Source organism: Macaca thibetana, chromosome 1, assembly GCF_024542745.1.
Source record: "Macaca thibetana thibetana isolate TM-01 chromosome 1, ASM2454274v1, whole genome shotgun sequence".
Lineage (NCBI taxonomy): Eukaryota > Metazoa > Chordata > Mammalia > Primates > Cercopithecidae > Macaca > Macaca thibetana.
This window is the reverse complement of record NC_065578.1, coordinates 180,418,123-180,437,144: the sequence shown is the minus strand read 5'-3', so window position 1 is coordinate 180,437,144 and position 19,022 is coordinate 180,418,123. Positions and strand designations below refer to the sequence as shown.

The 19,022-nt window shown below is 41.1% G+C and overlaps 1 protein-coding gene across 1 annotated transcript in view; it reads left to right on the top strand.

Moving 5' to 3' along the window:
- The first annotated feature begins 4,302 nt into the window (after positions 1-4,302).
- DHX9 (DExH-box helicase 9) overlaps positions 4,303-19,022 on the top strand; it is a 47,707-nt gene continuing 32,987 nt past the window's right edge. The window contains exons 1-4 of the mRNA XM_050766071.1: positions 4,303-4,408; positions 7,518-7,650; positions 8,209-8,349; positions 17,631-17,742. Coding sequence (XP_050622028.1) covers positions 7,540-7,650; positions 8,209-8,349; positions 17,631-17,742 — 364 coding nt within the window. The 5' untranslated portion in view covers positions 4,303-4,408; positions 7,518-7,539. The remainder of the gene's footprint in view (positions 4,409-7,517; positions 7,651-8,208; positions 8,350-17,630; positions 17,743-19,022) is intronic.

The following is a 19,022-nucleotide window of genomic DNA, read 5'->3' as shown; positions in this document are numbered from 1 at the left end:
TAATTCTATACTAGTATCCAGTAAGAAATTATAAATTCTAGATATGTGAAACTAATTAACACTGGAAAAAAGTAAAACCCCATAACCTTATAGAAATGTGTTCTTGTGGTGGCTCATGCCTGTAATCCCAGCACTTTCAGAAGCTGAGGTGGGAGGATCAGTTGAAGCCAGGTGTTTGAGACTAGCCTGGGCAACATAACAAGACCCTGTCTCTACAAAAAGAAAAGAAAGACATGTATTAGTCTCAGTTAAAGCTTGTATAAAGCAAGCAACAAAAATGCTCAAATATATAAATGCATGGGTAAATAAAGCCCTGAACTAACTTAATATGGGAACCATAAAAGCAAATGTGAATATGGCATTTCAAGACTACATAACTAAGAAGCAAGCCAAACTATAAATTAATTCCTGTAGAATAAATATGGAGAAAGCAAATATAACTGTAAAAATGGAGCAAAGCATGTTGCAAAATCCTGTGAATGTGAATAGATTTCTATGTAGCCATAGAACTTGTAGATTAACAAATGGTTCAAGAAAAACTGGTACAATGGAGACAGAAAAATGATTTCCAATGTTATGATTGCTTATAGAAAAGACAAATAGTCACTTATACATATGTACAAGCAATAAAAAAGAAGTCTAATAGAAATTGGCTGTTGAATGACCATAATTATATAACAAGAAAATAATTTTAAAAAGAATCAGATAGGTTCTGTTCTTCATTCTCAAAAGCTAGACTACCATTTTTGCTGGAATTCACATTATATACTTCATCTGTGTCACTCATTGCATTAAAAGCGTCATCAGTCCTTTAAACCAGCAGTCCCCAACCTATTTGGCACCAGGGACAGGTTTCATGGAAGACAATTTTTCCACGCACCAGGGGCCTGGGAGGGATGGTGTCAGGATGAAGCCATTCCACCTCAGATCATTAGGCATTTTCTCATAAGGAGCACACAACCTAGATCCCTTGCATCTGCAGTTCACAGTAAGGTTCACATTCCTATAAGAATCTAATGCTGCTGCTGATGTGACAGGTGGTAATGCTCGCTCACCCTTCGCTCACTTCCTTCTGTACGGCCCCGTTCCTGACAGGCCATGGACCAGTACTGGTCTGCAGCCCAGGAATTGGAGACCCCTTCGTTAAGAGATCAACCAGCTCTTCAATATGGGAAGGTTTATGTGGGTAATTATATCAGAGGAGAGAAGGTTCTGGTCTCATCCTCTTATAAGGGCACTAATCCCATCATGGGGGCTCTACTGTCATGACCTCATCTAAACCCAGTTATATCCTAAAAGCCCCATCTCCAAATACCATCACATTGAGGATTAGGGCTTCAGCATACAAATTTGAGGGAGATACAAATATTCAGTCCATATCAGCATATGGATGGTGGTTGGAATATAGGAAGAATAAGACTCTCCAGGTAGAGGGTATATAGAGTGCTAAGAACAGAACCTGGGCATGACTTGCAATTGGAGTGCACACAGAGGAAGAGAAGTTGAGGAGGAGTCTAGATGAAGTGATCAGAAATGTGAGAGCAGGACTATCCTCAAAGGAACTCCAAATGTCTTAAATTTGAGCGACAGTGGTACTCAGAGAACATTTGCCTTTAGGAGTTTCATCCTGGAGGAGAAGATATCTTTGTATCTCTTGTTTCCCACCAAACTAAGTGAACTTTCATCTGTTATTTCTAGTCAAAAAGGTAAATGTGAAATGTTATGTAGTCCAATTGAAGCAGACCTTTCATTATTTGATCATGAGTGACCTATAGCCTCAGTTCCAAATTCTTAATAGGGACAAAGTTACCTGTTTTATAATAAAGCTTAAAAAATATTCCCTACCCTGCTCTGTCCTGCTTAACCTCTGAAATCTCCCTAATTGGTCAGCTACTGGGAACAGGTAATGGTTGTGTTGAAATCGGCCCACTTTCCATACTTTTGGGACATGTTGTAAGGCTTCATCTGCAAATGTTAAGATTGTAGACAGTGCTAGTTGCCAAGGGCCACCTACAAAGGTAATGCCAGTCCTCGGACCCAAATCCCAGGGGACTCTAGGTCTCAGGTGCAGAGCCTGAATTAAGAACCAACTCAATAACAAAATTCTTAATCCTTGGAAGCTAAAGATCCACTTTTGAAAAATGTATTTCCATATAATATATTGATACTTTTGTTGTGCTCATTATATACTATAAAAAACTTGCAATTCATTTATGCTAGTTGAGTCTCTTTATTTACTTATTTTGAGATGGAGTCTCACTCTGTCACCCAGGCTGGAGTGCAGTGGGACGATCTGAGCTGGCTGCAACCTCTGCCCCCTCCAGGTTCAAGCAATTATCTTGCCTTAGCCTCCCGAGTAGCTGGGATTACAGGCACCCACCACCTTGCCCGGCTAATTTTTGTATTTTTAGTAGAGACGGGGTTTCGCCATGTTGGCCAGGCTGGTCTCGAATTCCTGACCTCAGGTGATCCACATGCCTTGCCCTCCCAAAGTGCTGGGATTACAGGCGTGAACCACCGCACCTGTCCTTGTTGAGGGTTCTTGCATCTATCTTCATCAGGGATACTGGCCTATAGATTTTTTTTTTCTTGTGTCCATATCTAGTTTTGGTATCAGGGTAATGCTGGCCTCACAGGATGAGTTTGAGAAGAATTGGTATTAGTTCTTCTTTAACTGTTTGGTAGAATTCAGCAGTGAAGCAATCAGGGCCTGGGCTTTTATTTGATGGGAGACTTTATATTACTGATTCAATCTCATTACTCATAGTTGGTCTTTTCAGGTTTTCTATTTCTTCTTGGTTCAATTTTGATAAGTTGTATCTGTTCAGGAATTTACCCATTTCCATTTGGTTTCCAATTTGTTGGCATATAGTTGTTCATAACAGTCTCTAATGATCCTTTGTATTTCTGTGGTATCGGTTTAATGTCTTCTAGGCCCCTGCTGCTTTCAACACCCTGAAGGGTACAAAAAAAAAATTAAGGTCTTTCCTTCAGTGATTTTATTCTTAATTAAAGAGAACAATCACATGAAGAAAATGAGTAAATGCTAAACTATGTTGTGCTGATTTTAAGAATGACAGTTTTAAAGGGAGTGATCACTGTGAGCTAGAAGGATTAAGAAAAACATACGGAAACGGGTGAATTATATCCATAGATATAATGAGCCCAGATAATTGATTCATCTGAATTCCCTGGAACAATCCCAGCTGGAAATGTTGTGTATCATTACCTTCATAGGAAGCACTGGAGTTCAAAATTTAACAATGACTAGTATAATAATTAAGGATACAATTATTCCAAAGACTTGGAACACAAAAGTTTATCCAATTTAAACAAAAGCAACCTTGCAGATTTTATTCCTACCTTAAACTAGTTTGCTGAGCACTTACAATGTTCCAGGCACAGCAGAGAGCGACCTGCGTTAGCCAGGCAGAACGCCCGCCTTCACTAAGCTTATTTCTTTCATGGTTTTTTGTTTTTGAGACGGAGCCTCGCTCTCTCGCCCAGGCAATGGTGTGATCTCGGTCCACTGCAACCTCCGCCGCCCCCCCCAGCCCCCACCCCAGGGTTCAAGCGATTCTCCTGCTTCAGCCTCCTGAGTAGCTGGGATTGCAGGAGCCCGCCCAGCCACCCAAGTAGCTGGGATTGCAGGTGCCCGCCCCCATGCCCGGCTAATTTTTGTATTTTTTTAGTAGAGACAGGGTTTCACCACGTTGGCCAGGCTGGTCTCGAACTCCTGATCTCAAGTGATTCGCCCACCTCGGCCTCCCAAAGTGCTGGGATTGCAGGCACCGCGCCCGGCCAGTTTCTTTCAAGAGACATTGGCATTGAGACTATCTGAATCAATACAGTAACTACGCCTACTGAACACCTACCACGTGCCAGGTATTGAACTAAGTCCCCCTTCATATGCCATTTCATGTAATTATCTCAACAACCCTACCCAGTTAGCAGCAAGGTTTCCAGTTCTGCCTTCGAAGGGAACCTCCTCTCACCAGACATCCCTATGACAGACCCTACGAAACATTTTGCTGCATCAGAATGCTACAGGTCGTCAAATCCCTAACATGCGCAAAAGCGGGTAGCGGATTATCGCGGGTAGCGGATTATCCAGAGTAGCAGGCCTGGCCCGCTGCCTGCCTGGCGCAGCGCATCTCCCTAGCAACGAAACCCTTCCGCGCCGCGAGGTGGCTGAGCCCCGCCCCCTCTATTGGCGCGCCCTCACCATCCCCCGCCCCCGGCGCGCGTTCTGCGCATGCGTACGCTCGCTAGTCCCGCCCCCTCGCGCCGCGGTCGGAGCCATTTCGCCGATTCCTCCATGCGAGTTGCAGTGCGTTTCTCTGTTGTCTCTGTGGAAGGCCAGAGTCACACACGGTCCTAAGAGCTGGGCACCAGGAAGCGAAGGCTGGTAAGGGAGAGACGTTGCGACCATCATGCGGGGCGGCGGGGTCGCGGGCGGGCTGCGTGGACCGTGGCTCCGCAGCCGGCTTTGTTGCGAAGCGCGGGCGGCGGCGGCGGCTGGGGGTGGGGGAAGGGACGAGCCGCCCGCGGGTCCCCGGATTGCGGGTTGCGTGCGCGCCTCGCCGAGGTGCGCTTGCGCTGCCCAGGCCGCCTGTGGCCCCCTCCCCTTCGCCCAGCGGTTCCCGCTGCTGCCTCTAGCAGCCAAGGCCCGCTTCCTCCTCTGGCCTGCGTACGCCGGAGCACCGCGGCGGCTGAGGGAAGAGGGTGCATCGCCTGTGGTGGTTGCCGCCGGGGCGCCACTCACCTAGGGCCTTTCAGTCATTCATTCAAGCCACAAATAACTGGCGCCGTCGTGCAGGCCTTGTGGCTAGAGCAAAAAGAAATTAAAGAATGTAAAGGGAGAGCGCCTTTGGCTAGTATAGCGAGGTGAGGCGTCTCGAAGGAGGGAGGCTTTGAGCTGATCACCTCGGCCGACGCGAAGGAAAAGCAGAGCCTGCAGAAGCGGAAGGGATTAGTTAGCGCCTAACGGCAGAGACTGCGCGGGAGCTGAAAGCAGGCCATGTGACTGGAGTGTGGCGAGAAGGCCTTCAAAGGAGAATGGGTTTTAGGGTGGCAAGAATGGAAACAGAAACCGTATAGGACAGTATTTAGCCGGGTGTGCAGTAGTGGTGGCAGGAGAGATGGGGAGAAACGAATGGATAGGGGACATATTTTGAAGGAGAAATGCGCAGTGGTGGAAGGTAGTAGATCTGGAGTCAGGCTACGTTTTCTGAAATTCTTGATTTTTTTTTTTTTTTTTTGGACGGAGTCTCTCTCTGTCGCCAGGCTGGAGTGCAGTGGCGCGATCGCGGCCCACTGCAACCTCCGTCTCCCGGGTTCAAGTGATTCTCCTGCCTTAGCCTCCCTCAGTAGCTGGGACTACAGGCGCGCGCCACCACGCCCAGCTAATTTTTGTATTTTTAGTAGAAACGGGGTTTCATCATGTTGGCCAGGATGATCTCGGTATCTTGACCTCGTGATCCGACTGCCTTGGCCTCCCAAAGTGTTAGGATTCCAGGCGTGAGCCACAGCGCCTGCCCGAATTATTGTTCTTCTAATTAGTAGCTCTGTCTTTCTGAGGCAAGATATTCTTTGTCTCAGTTTCCTTCTCTAAAGGGATAGTGGTCTTACCTATACAAGATTACTAAGGATTAAGTAAAATAGTTCCATTTAGATGATCTGTTATGGATATTGTTTGACACACAGTAAGGGTTCTACAAAGGATAACTATGGAGAATCTTCAGGGAGTGGACGACTCTCAACTTGTGCCAGGAGTAACTTGGTGGATGTTGTGCCGTTTATGGAAACCGAAATGTAGGGTAGGGTGTTGGAACAGATTTGAGGGGAAATTTAAAATTCTGTTTTGACTGAGATGCCAAGATAGCATGCAGATGGGTGAGTTAGTGCCACAGTTGGATGCACTTGATTTTGGACTTTAAAGAGAAACGACGGGCCGGGAGCTGTGGCTCACGCCTGTAATCCCAGCACTTTGGGAGGCTGAGGCGGGCGGATCAAGAGGTTAGGAGATCCAGACAACCCCGTGTATACTAAAAATATAAAAAATTAGCTGGTCGTGGTGGCGGGCGCCTGTAGTCCCGGCTACTGGGGAGGCTGAGGCAGGAGAATCGCTTGAACCCTGGAGGCGGAGGTTGCAGTGAGCCGAGATCTCGCCACTACAGTCTGCGACTGAATGAGACTCTGTCTCAAAAAAAGAAAAAAAGAGAAAAGACTAAACCTTCAATATATATATTTGAGCATCGAAAGCATGTAGTTGGTATTGAAAATTATGGGGTTGTATGAGACTAGAGAGGCAGGAGTTTGATAGTATAGTCCTTCATATTACTCATTCACCATGAGGGCTTGTTGTTTAATTATTCACGAGGTGGAATTTCCAGATAAACATCTTCAGCTTTCCACGGCTTTTTTGTTAATAGGACATTCCCTTCGCCACATGGATGACCAGAGTTAGACTGTGACCACTCAAACGTAACAAATTTATGCCAGGGTACAGTTTGATGCATTAGACGTAGGTGCTAACAAAATGCATCAAACGTGAAACGTGAAGCAGACGGTTTAATGCCGGTAATAGGATTCGTTTCACAGCAAACTAAATTCATAGCACATTTTATTTTCTCTGGTTATAAATGTGGTCTCAGATATCTTCCTTACAGTTTAGACTCAGCATTTAGACTGATAGGCTCCATATCTTCTGGTATTTTATAGACTGAGACAGAGAGGGAGTGCCAAGACTGATTGCTGCATTTCAAGAAAACTTTAGTATCCTCAAATTTTAATAAATAATAAAGCCTAAAGGAGAGATTTGGTATAGAACATTTAAGTTAATAATAGGTCACTGTCTTCAGTACTGAGTGCTTAATGTATTTGAACTTTATTATATTATTAATACATGACCACAACTTTGGAAACAGTGTGCTAATGGTCGTAATCAGAATGAGAATAAAACATTGAGTTTATATGCAAATGATAGCTGTTTCTTAATATATAGTTGTTTGAATTTGAATTTAGGCCTCCACTGTGGGTGACTTGGAAGTTACTTAACTTTCTAAGTCTTAGTTTAGGAAGGAAGGAAGTTTAGGAGGGAAGCTTCCTGAAAAGACAATGATAGTACCCACCATATCTGTGTGCCAGTTGTTGTGAGGATGAACTGAGTTAAATAATAAGGTGCCCGTTGTAGAATGTAGGGCCTTATATAAAATACTTTGTAACAAAAGATAAAAATCACTCTTAGTCCCCAAAGATAACCATTTTAGGGGGTATTTCTTTCCAGTCTTGCTCATGTGTATGTATTTTTCATGTAGTTCAAATCATACCGTTTTGTATCCTTTTTCTTACAACATGTGAAAGTTTCAATTATGTCATTAAAATTTATATGTGGGAAGTCTTAGCAACATGATAGAATATCCTATGTTTAACCTAGATTCAGTGATCCAGATAATTGGTTCCTCCCAGTTTTTGCTATTATAAATTGTGTTTTTAACTGACTTTTGTTTTCTTAGATCTGAAGAAGACACTTGAATCATGGGTGACGTTAAAAATTTTCTGTATGCCTGGTGTGGCAAAAGGAAGATGACCCCGTCCTATGAAATTAGAGCGGTGGGGAACAAAAACAGGCAGAAATTCATGTGTGAGGTACTAAAGAATACAGTTTGCATTTATGTGATTTATGAGGTTCATTTTGGGGTTAAAAGAATGTTTTCTGTTTGGAGATGTTAATGTGTTGCACATTAGGAAACAACAGTTTATTATTGTGACTTGACTCCTATTCTAAATTATTTTCAAGTCAGCATTGCTTTTAAAGCAATCTGACAGGTAAATTATTCTAATTAGAGCCTATATCTTCCTCAGCACCAGTAGTCGGGATGGGAAAAGTTGGATCAACTGTTTGCAGTTTTACAAGCACCTTTAGAAAGCAGAGCAATTCTTGATTGCTTCAAATCAAAGTGCTTAAATACAACTGAAGAGCTTGTTCGTGCATATTACAGAATCAGATTGTAATGTGAACCTTCTGTTATATGAGAAAAAAATAGCTGAACCTCTTAACATTGTTTTTGTGTTATCATTATACAACACAATTCAAGCTTTTTCTTTCAGTAGCTCATGAATTCTCTTAGGTGTATTATTTTCAGTGTATTTCTAGAGTATATTTCCTAAAGTTAGCTGTTTTGTTTTTTGTTTCTTTTTTTTAAGGTTCAGGTGGAAGGCTATAATTACACTGGCATGGGAAATTCCACCAATAAAAAAGATGCACAAAGCAATGCTGCCAGAGACTTTGTTAACTATTTGGTTCGAATAAATGAAATAAAGAGTGAAGAAGTTCCAGCTTTTGGGGTAAGTACCTATGGCCAAGCAGTTGAGATGCGTGTTGTAAAGTTGTACAAAGTCAATATGCGTAAGAGACTCAGGATAATAATTTTTCACTGTTTACATATATATCGTGTTTCTTAACGAAATTTGGTATCTTGTTTTCTCTCAGGACTGGACAAAATTTCTGAAGATGTGGATTGCATCCTTATTATGTACCTGTCTTAGGGGCTTGAGAAATTCCATTAATCTTTGTGTCTTATGGTTTTATTTGTTTCATGTATTCATACACCAGAAATTTCAGAGTCTGTTATGTTCCATTCATTTCCAGTGATAATACTTTAAATAGAAAAATCAGTAATATTTTAGACATGTTTGCTCCCATTGACACTCCCTCCACCCCCCACCCCAGGTAAGCAATGAGTCCTTGCTCTGTCACCCAGGCTAGAATGCAGTGACAACCATAGCTCACTGCAGCCTCAAATTCTTGGGCTCAAGCAATCCTTCATCCTTACCCCTCTTAGTAGCTGGACTACAGGTTCATGCCATCACTTCTGGCAAGTTGTTTGTTTTTTGAGGCAGTCTTGCTCTGTTGCCCAGGCTGGAGTGATCTTGGCTCACTGCAACCTCCACCTTCTGGGTTCAAGCGATTCTCTCCTGCCTCAGCCTCCAAGTAGCTGGGATTACAGGCATGCTCCATGGTGCCCCCCTATTTTTTGTATTTTTAGTAGAGATGGGGTCTCACCATGTTGGCCAGGCTGGTCTTGAACTCCTGACCTCCAGTGATCCATCCACCCGCTTCGGTCTTCCAAAGTGCTGGGATCACAGGCATGAGCCACTGCACCTGGCTGACATATCCTTATATAACAAAATAGTATTTTATGCAATAGAGTATTTTTGTGTTTTTTATATCATGATTATTTTAAGTATGTAAGTATGCAAGAGATACCTCTGTCTAGTAGGTTGTTTTTTGGGGATTTTGTTTTGTTTTTCTGCCTTTTTTGTTTTTGAGGCTGGAGTGCAGTGACTATTCATAGGCTCCGTCAAACTCTTGGCCTCAAGCCATCCTCCCACCTCAGCTCTACCCCAGTAGCTGGGACTGTGCGTATGTGCCGCTACACTAGGCTTTACTAGTTTTTGAAAATAAGCTTTATTTCTTTTTCTTTTATTTTTTTAAGATGGAGTCTCGCTCTGTTACCTAGGGTGGAATGCAGTGGCACAATCTGGGCTCACCGCAACCTCCGCCTTCCGTGTTCAAGCAATTATTCTGCCTCAGTCTCCTGAGTAGCTGGGATTAACAGGTGTGAGTCACCACACCCAGCTAATTATTATTATTATTATTATTTTATTTATTTATTTTTTTTTGAGACAAAGTCTTGCTCTTGTTCCCTAAGCTGGAGTGCAGTGGTGGAATCTCGGCTCACTGCAATCTCTGCCTCCCGGGTTCAAGCGATTCTCCTGCCTCAGCCTCCCAAGTCGCTGGGATAACAGATACCTGCCAACATGCCCAGCTAATTTTATATTTTTAGTAGAGTCGGGGTTTTACCATTTTGGCCAGGCTGGTCTCAAACTCCTGACCTTGGCCTCCCAAAGTGCTGGGATTATAGGCGTGAACCACCACGCCCTTCTACGCCCAGCTAATTTTTGTATTTTTAGTAGAGATAGATTTTCACCATGCTGGCCAGGCTTGTCTTGAACTCCTGACCTTAAGTAATCCGCCCCCTTCAGCCTCCCAAAGTGCTGGGATTACAGGCATGAGCCACCACACCCGGCCTGTCTATGCCAGTTTTAACAGGGTCCTGTTACTGAATTTTTGTATACTGACTTGTTATAAAAGAAATCTTGGCCGGGCGTGGTGGCTCAAGCCTGTAATCCCAGCACTTTGGGAGGCCAAGGGCGGATCACGAGGTCAGGAGATCATGACCATCCTGGCTAACACGGTGAAACCCCGTCTCTACTAAAAAAAATACAAAAAACTAGCCGGGCGAGGTGGCGGGCACCTGTAGTCCCAGCTACTCGGGAGACGGAAGCAGGAGAATGGCGTGAACCTGGGAGACGGTGCTTGCAGTGAGCCCAGATCGCGCCACTGCACTCCAGCCTGGGCGACAGAGCGAGACTCCGTCTCAAAATAAAAAAGAAAAAGAAATCTTATTTTCTTCCATTCCTTTGCCTAACGATAGACTTACTTTTTGGTAGATTAACTGCTGGATAATTACAATATCTTATACAGTCTTTAATTTCATTGGTTTCCCTCTCTGTAAAATGAAGGGATTGGGCAAGATGATCTTGAAAATGCCTTCTGGTTGAGAAAACAGTTTTACATATTTGAAGTCCTTGAAGTCTCTATTCATTCTTTATCTTTTAGGCTCTTCTCTATAGTCTTGTAGATCTGCTGGTGACAAATTCTCTTTATTTTCTTTTCTGAAAATACTGTTATTTTATCTTCTTTAAGAATACTTTCACCGGATATAGAATTCTGGGGTGCCAGACTTTTTCCCCCTTTTAGTATGTAAGTGGGAAAAAGTTTTTCTTCTTCTCTCATACCCCAATAATCAACACAGAAGATTTCTGTGACTAAATGAGGGGCAGGGGTGGGAGGCTTTTTCCACACACACCAAGCCAGCAATCAGTTCTGCAGCAGACAGTAGCTGGGTATCCTCCAGTTCACCTCTGACACTACCTGGAGATAGCGTCAGATCCCACAGGGTGAAGGCTCAGTCCCACAAGACTCCAGTCCCTTCAGACACCACCTGCAAGTCTGGGCCTCTAGAACTTCTGCCTAACTAGCTTCAAGTTATGGTTTTCATGACTGCCTCTTTGGGGTCAGTTAATTTGCTAGTGTGGCTTACAGAACTCAGGAAAACCTGCATTTATAAATTATAAATAAACCAGTTTATTATAAAGGATACTACAAAATACAGTTGAAGAGATACATAGGGCAAGATATGGAGGAGGTGACAGGGAGCTCCCATGCCCTGCCTCGAACACCATTCTTCAGGAACCTCCATGTATTCTGCTATTTGGAAGCCCTCCAAATCCTGTCCTTTGGTTTTTATGGAAACTTCATTATTCAGTATTGATTAAATCGTTTGCCAATGGTGACTTGACCTTCAGCCCTTCTCCCCTCACCAGAGGTTGGTAGGTGGAACTGAAAGTTCTAGCCCTCTAATCTTTTCTTGGTCTTTCCAGTGACCATCCCTCACACCGAAGCTACCTAGGGCCTGCCTGCTGGCAGTCAACTCATTAGCATACAAAAAGTCTCCACTTAGGAGATTATAAGGATTTAGGAGTTCTATGCCAGGGAAAGGGGATTGAAGACCAAATACTTTTTTTTTTTTTTTTTTTTTTTGAGATGGAATTTCGCTCTTGCTGCCCAGGCTGGAGTGCAGTGGCATGATTTTGGCTCACCGCCACCTTTGCCTCTGAGTTCAAGCAATTCTCCTACCTCAGGCAGGAGTATCTGGGATTACAGGCATGCACCACCATGCCCGGCTAATTTTGTATTTTTAATAGTGATGGGGTTTCTCCGTCTTGGTCAGGCTGGTCTCCAACTCCCAATCTCAGGTTATCTGCCTGCCTCAGCCTCCCAGAATGCTGGGATTACAGGCGTGAGCCACTGCGCCTGGCCAGAGACCAGATATGCTTTAATATGACATTGTCTACTTCCTGTTTTCTGTAAGAAGTCAGCTAAAATCGAATCATTCTCTCCTATATGTAATGTGGTGGTCTCTGTTTTTAATATCTTTTCCTGTTATTTTTGGTTTTTAGTAGTTTGACTTATGTTGTGACTGGGCATGAGTTTTTTTTGTATGTGCGTGCTTAACTTGTTCAAGGTTTGTTGAGATTCTTGAATCCATAGATATATGTATTCCACCAAATTTGAGAGACTTGGCTATTATTTAAGATATTTTTTGTTTTATTTTTTCTTCTTTCCTCTTGGGGTTTATATTTAAGACTTTTGATATCCCCCACAGCTCCCTGAGGCTCTCTTTCTTTTTTCTTTCGTATCATTTTTTCTACTCTTCTTCAAATTGAATAATTTTTATTGATTATCTTCAGATTCTGTGATTTTTTTTTTCTGTCCCTTCCATTTTGCTAAGCCCATCCAATGTATTTCAGACACTACCATTTTCACTTTTTAAAATCTCCAGCTTGTTCTTTTTTTATATGTTTTATTTCTCTGGTGGCTTATCTTTTCATTCATTATAAGTGTATGTTTGTAATATAAATATGGATTTCTTTTATGTCATGAAGCTTAATTCTAATAGCTGCCTTAAAATCCTTGCCTACTACTGTTAACATCTAAGTCATCTCAGGGTTAGATTCTATTGATAGGTATATTTTCTTGAGGTTGGATCACATTTTCCTTTTTGTGTATCAAATAATTTTGGACTGTATCCTGGGCATTGGAATATTATGCTGTGGAGACTCTGAATAGTGTTATACTCCTCCAGAGAGCATTGATGTGGTGGTTGTGTTTTCTTCTTAATCAGGCATTTAATTTGATCGAACTCAAACTACAAGTGCTGTCTTTTGGGTGTTAACTCAAATCTCATCTCAGTTTTCTGATTATTTAAATAGGACAGCCATGGAAGAGTCTTTCAGGTCTCCTTTGGAATTTGCCCTGTACATGTGTGGTTTTCAAGGGCTAGCCAGAGATTTCATATACAGAATTTGGGGCTCCTCCTCTCTGGCTGTTTCCTTTCCAGCATTCCCTCACTTTCTAGCAGCTTTGCTTTTCCTGAACTCTTAATTCTGATCCTTCAGGCCAAAAAGATGGTTTCATTGGAGTTTTAGCTGCCTGGGATGGCTTCCCTCAGGCTAAAAGCTACAAATAAGCTGGAAGTAGACCTTTGATACTCCGTGCTTCCCCATTTTAACTTCTCTCAAGAATCTACCTACTATTTTTTGGTTATTTTTTTATTGCCTGCACATAGTTCTGGTGTGTTGTATGTGTGTTTGTATTTTTTCCCCCTAAAGTTTATGTTATTTGCAGGAGGGTCAGTCTTACAGGAACTTATTTGGCCTCAACCAGAAGTAATCTCATATGTCATTTTTTTATTAGTGTTTTAACATGGCTCAGATGTTTTCTATTAAATGCTCCGTGGATTTCCTACTTTTCTTCCTTACTTCCTCTGTTCCAGCTACACTGTGCTTCTTAATAGGTCTTCAAATATGCCCTCATCTTTCTGCCTCAAAACTTTTATACCTGTTTCTTCTACCTGAAGTACTCTTCCCCAGCTGTCCTATTTTATATTATAAATTCACTGTCATCCTCAGATTACTTCCTAAACTCCTTCAGTGCTTCATTTTTCTCCATAACACTTACTTTTTTAACTCAGTGTTTCTCAACTGAAGACAATTTTGTCCCCCCAAGGAACGTTTGGCAATGTTTGGAGGTATTTTTGTTGTTGTAACTGGAGGGGGCCACTGACATCTAGAAGGCGAAGGCCAGAGATGCTGCTAATAAGCAACAGTGCACTTGACAGCCTCCTAGAACAAAGAATTAACCAGCCTAAAATGTCACCAAGATGAGAAACCTTGTTCCAACGTAATTTATTTTTGTTTGATTGTATGAGAATAAGTTCATGAGGGCAGGTTTTTTTTTGTGTTTGTTCGTTGCTCTGTCCCCAACATTTAGAATGGTTCCTGGTCTATAGCAGACCCTTGAATGTTTTTTGGTTGGCTGAATAAATGAATGGATGAATTTGGGGGAAGAAATTACAACAACCCATTTCTACTTTTAACCCCGTAGTCCATTCTTGCATTGCTATAAAGAAACACCTGAGACTGCATACTTTATAAAGAGCAGCGATTTAATGGGCTCACAATTCTGCAGGCTTTGCAGGAGGCATGGTACTGGAGTCTGCTTGGATTCTGAAGACACCTCAGGAAACTTAGAATGATGGCAGAAGGTGAAGGGGGGAAGCAGGGATGTCCAGGAGCAAGAGAAAGTAAAGGGGAAGATGCCACACACTTTTAGATGACCAGATGTCAAGAGAACGCACTCGATGTTGCTAGGATAGCAGTACCAAGGATAGTGGCACTAAACCATGCGTGAGAAACCCACCTCGTGATCCAGTTACTACTCTTCAGGCCGTACCTCCAACATTGAGGATTAAAATTGGACGAGAGATTTGGGCAGGGATATGTAACCAAGCTGTTACCAGCTACCATCTTCATCTTACCTCCTCATTCTAGGCAAATCCTTTTTCATATCACTTATTTCATCTGAAACTTGCCCTTTCATGCAATACATTGCATTTGCCAAAAGTGAGCGTGTAGAGGATATTTTAAAATTTTTTTGCTGTGGACAGTTGTAGAATATTGAAACCCCGTGTTTCAATCATCTGGCTGCAGCACTTTCAATTTTATTCATTTCTAACTGCTCCCCTTTCTTAGATTATTTTGGAGCATCCTGACATCTTATTCATCTGTTAATATTTGTTTTTAATTAAAATAATCCTTTTGTAAAAAAATGTGTTATAATCAAACCTAAAAGAAAAATTTAAGAATAGTGTCTTAATATAATCAGATATCCAATTAATGTTGAGATTTTTCTGATTGTTTTATAAACTTTACCCCTCATGGGAGATTTGGTAATGTCTGGAGATGTTTGAATTTGAAGGAGGTGTGCTGATGGCGTCTAGTGGGTAGAAGCCAAGGAGTTAAAAACGCTGGTATTCAGAACAACTTTCTGCAACAAATTATCTGGTTGAAATGTCAGTGGTGCTAATGTTGAGAAACCTTGGTCTGTAATCTCATCACTAGTTTTAGATAACTTATACTTTTAATTTGCTTCTTAAAATTATGAGTGAAGTCAAACATCTTTTGACCTTTAAGGATCATTTACATATATATTTCTGTGTACTGCCTGTACGTGTATCTCCCCTTTTTTTCATTGGATTCTTGGTCTTTTCCTCTGCGTTTGTTTATATATTAGCAATATTAACTCCTTATCTGCGATGTGTCACAAATATTTTTTCTCAGTTTGCCCATTATAACTTGTGTTTTTTGCCATATCAAAAAATTTTTTTCAATGTAAACGCACATACCCCCCCTTTTTTTAATTTAATCATCGTTCAGCTTTATTGATCACATCCTCCAACCCAACACATTTTTCTGTTTTCTGTGGCACTGGATTCTCTAATTATCTTTCTGTCTCTGACTGCGCCTTAATTTTTTTTAATCTTCCTCTTGGTAGAATGTGGAACCATATCCTTATGTATTCAACCATATCCTTAAGTATTCATACATAATACTGCTACAAGCTTGGGTATTCTGTCAGATACTTGTGTCCTTTTGTAATGAACATATCAGGACTTGACTCTTACCTAGGCTAAATCATCCAGCTTCGGTGACAGAGCCAGACCCTGTCTCAAAAAAAGAAAAATGGCGTGGCGGCTCACACCTGTAATACCAACACTGGGAGATAGAGGCAGAAGAATCACTTGAGTCCAAGAGTTCAAGTGTAACCTCAGCAACCTAGACCCCATCTCTACAAAAATAAAATAGAAATATTAGCTGGGAATGGTGGTGGCTGCCTGTAGTCCCATCTACTCCAGAGGCTGAGGTGGGAGGATCACTTGAGCCCAGCAGGTTGGGGCTGCAGTGATCTGTCATTGCACCATTGCACTCCAGTCTGGGTGATGGTATAAGACCCTGTCTCAAAAAAAAAAAAGTTTTTAAATGGGAACAGATTGTGAGAATAGAAAAAGAAATAAATGGACTATAGCACTGCCAATGTTGCTAAAATCTGTGTATTTTTGTTTAGATATTTAAATGTATATTTTAATGTGATAAATATATGTTGTGTATGCTATTTTTATAACCTACTTAAAGTATTTTCTCATATTGCTGACTCTAAGGCAGAGCCAAGATTATGTACTGTGACACTTTGAATACTCTTTATACCTCACCTGTTTTAATTTATTTTGAAATGTTAGGAAATCCTCCCCATCACTGGAAAATAGAAGTTGCATCACTCAAACACCTCAATTCTCATAGGTTAGGAATTTTCTTTTAGGTTGGTGTAGATAGAGAGTGGGATAGAGAGGAATTTGAGGCCCTGGAGTGGCAAGGTGGTAGAGGAGGACAAGTTAGCATTTTGGTGCCAGTACTGCCCACTGAATTTTTCTGGGCCTTGGTTATTAGGGCTGACCCTTGAGTAGGTTCTACTTTGTCTCCATAACCCCAACCTTGGAGGTTATCCTTCAAGGTATAAGCTCTCTAGAGGAAAGCAGAAAAGAAAAAAATTCACAATGTACTAATAACACCTAGCTTTAGAAATGCTGATATACATATTGGCAGAAACAAAGTGGTAATGTGAAAAAGTAACAAAGCGGCCCAAAAACCCTAATAGACAATTGGAAATTTGAATTTAGATCTAAGTGAAAATTTTAAATTATGATCATAGACTATTTAGATAACAGTGTCTGTCAAAACTCTGGAATGATAAGAGGAACAGTCATTTATTCAAAAGAACATTGGTTACATTATTGCACAAAAAACAGCCTTTTGAATGAATTAGTAAGCTTTCATCTCAGAATAAAACAGGAAGAAATTAATAGCGATAAAATCAGAAATTGCTGAATTACAAAGTAAAAATAAGTAAAATTTTTAAATGTTCTTTGCAAACAGAAATAGTCCATCCCATCTAGTTAAGGAAAAGGTTACATAGATCTCAGTTCTTTATCCTAGAACCCATGTGGTTAGATGGGTTTGAGAATTCAGGATTTTCCTTAGTTTAGAAAACTAATACATTTTATGTAACAGCACATCTGAGGCAAAACCCTGTAATTAAACTTTCCTAATACAGCATATTAATGAGTTTATAAGAAAAATATCTACTCAGTGATCATTTTAATAAAGGCTTTGGAAAAGGCATTTGATAAAATTAAACACTAATGACCAGTAAAATACTTAAGAAATGGAGTAGAAAAATACTTTCTTGACTGCTTTAAAGGGTATTATCTAAAATCAGTAGTAAACACTGCACTAAAAATGGGCCCCAGAGCAGTGTTACTGGAAATGTTACAGTTTGTGAGGAGGTAAGTACAGAAATAAGTAGACATTTAGAAATACAGTATTGTGACAGGTTGTTCCCAGTGGATTAGGGGAAACATTCAGCCAGTTCTTCATTGCAGACAGTTTGAGATGCACTGCTCCACAGACTTAACCTCTAAACAAAGATGGTAATATTACAAAGAAAGGAGGTGTGACACATGGGTCTCTTAAATATTAAAAGAATTTACTAGTGTCTGTGAAGACGAAAGCACTGACAACTGCCTTGACTTTTTCTCTTGCAGGTAGCATCTCCTCCCCCACTTACTGATACTCCTGACACTACAGCAAATGCTGAAGGAGATTTACCAGCAACCATGGGAGGACCTCTTCCTCCTCATCTGGCTCTCAAAGCAGGTAAGGGACTTGAATGCGTGCACATGATGGAGAATAAGATACATACAATCTTGATCACCATCTCTGTTTCTCATTTTGGGTAGAAAGAACTGCAGTAAACTCTTGATGTTAAGAGACAACCCAAGGCCTTCATAAATTTGCACATACTACCAGATCATTTATTTTTTTCTTAGAACGTGTGGTACAGCATAGTTGTTTGCTGTCATTAACTTTTACTAAATTTTTCTCTGAGTAAATAGATTTTGCATAGGCTAGAATATTTGGTGAAAGAATCTTAGGAATTGCCTTTTCTTGTTCCTTATTCTTACTAAATATATTGTTGACTTGTTTACCCTGTGGATCCTGGCCATTGCCGAATTCTATATGCAGTAAATCCTCAGTAGGTTCTTGGAAACTGCGGAATGACTTACAGCAGGTCCTAGAATAACTTGTTTCCTTCAATGTTATTCTCTTACAACATTGTTTACAGTCTTCGTTTCCAAGAATCAAGCAATGATGTTAAGTGAGGACTTAAGTGTATAGTCACAGCTTGTATTGGGATGTCTACCATATGGTAGATTAACTAGGATTTTGGTCAGATTGCTTAAGTCTCATATCTGTTATTTATTAAATAACAGTAGTATTTGCTTCATATGATTGCTTTGAGGGATAAACTTTTTTAAATGCATGTAATAAACTTAGAGTTAATAGTGCTAGCTGCTGTTTTTACTTATTTGGCGTTTTCATCAATAGTTACCTTATTTCCGTCACTAGTCCTAGCAGGTAGCTATCTTTTCAGAGTCACATTTATCAAAGAAATGGTTTTATCGTTCAATCTGTTGTTACATATGTAACAAGTTTAAAACAAAGCTATATTGATAATATATGCTAAATTAGCCATTTCCTGTTACAATCACTTCTGTCATTCACTACTAAGATAGCTTCCCCCTGCATATTAGCCTCAGAATTTGTAGTTGGAACGTGTACTTCAGGGATTGATGTAACACTTTTCAAGTAAGCCATGGACATTTCAGGCTCCTTTCCAAATTGAAACCATGAATTTCTAAACATGGAGGGTCAAAATATAAATTAGGATAATCCTTTTTTTTTTTTTTTTTTTGAGGCAGAGTGTCGCTCTGTCACCCAGAACGGAGTGCAGTGGTGCAGTCTTGGCTCACTGCAACCTCTGCCTCCCTGTTCAAGTGATTCTCTCACCTCAGCCTCTCTAGTAGCTGTGATTACAGCCATATGCCACCATGCCCGGCTAATTTTTGTGTTTTTAGTAGAGACGAGGTTTCACT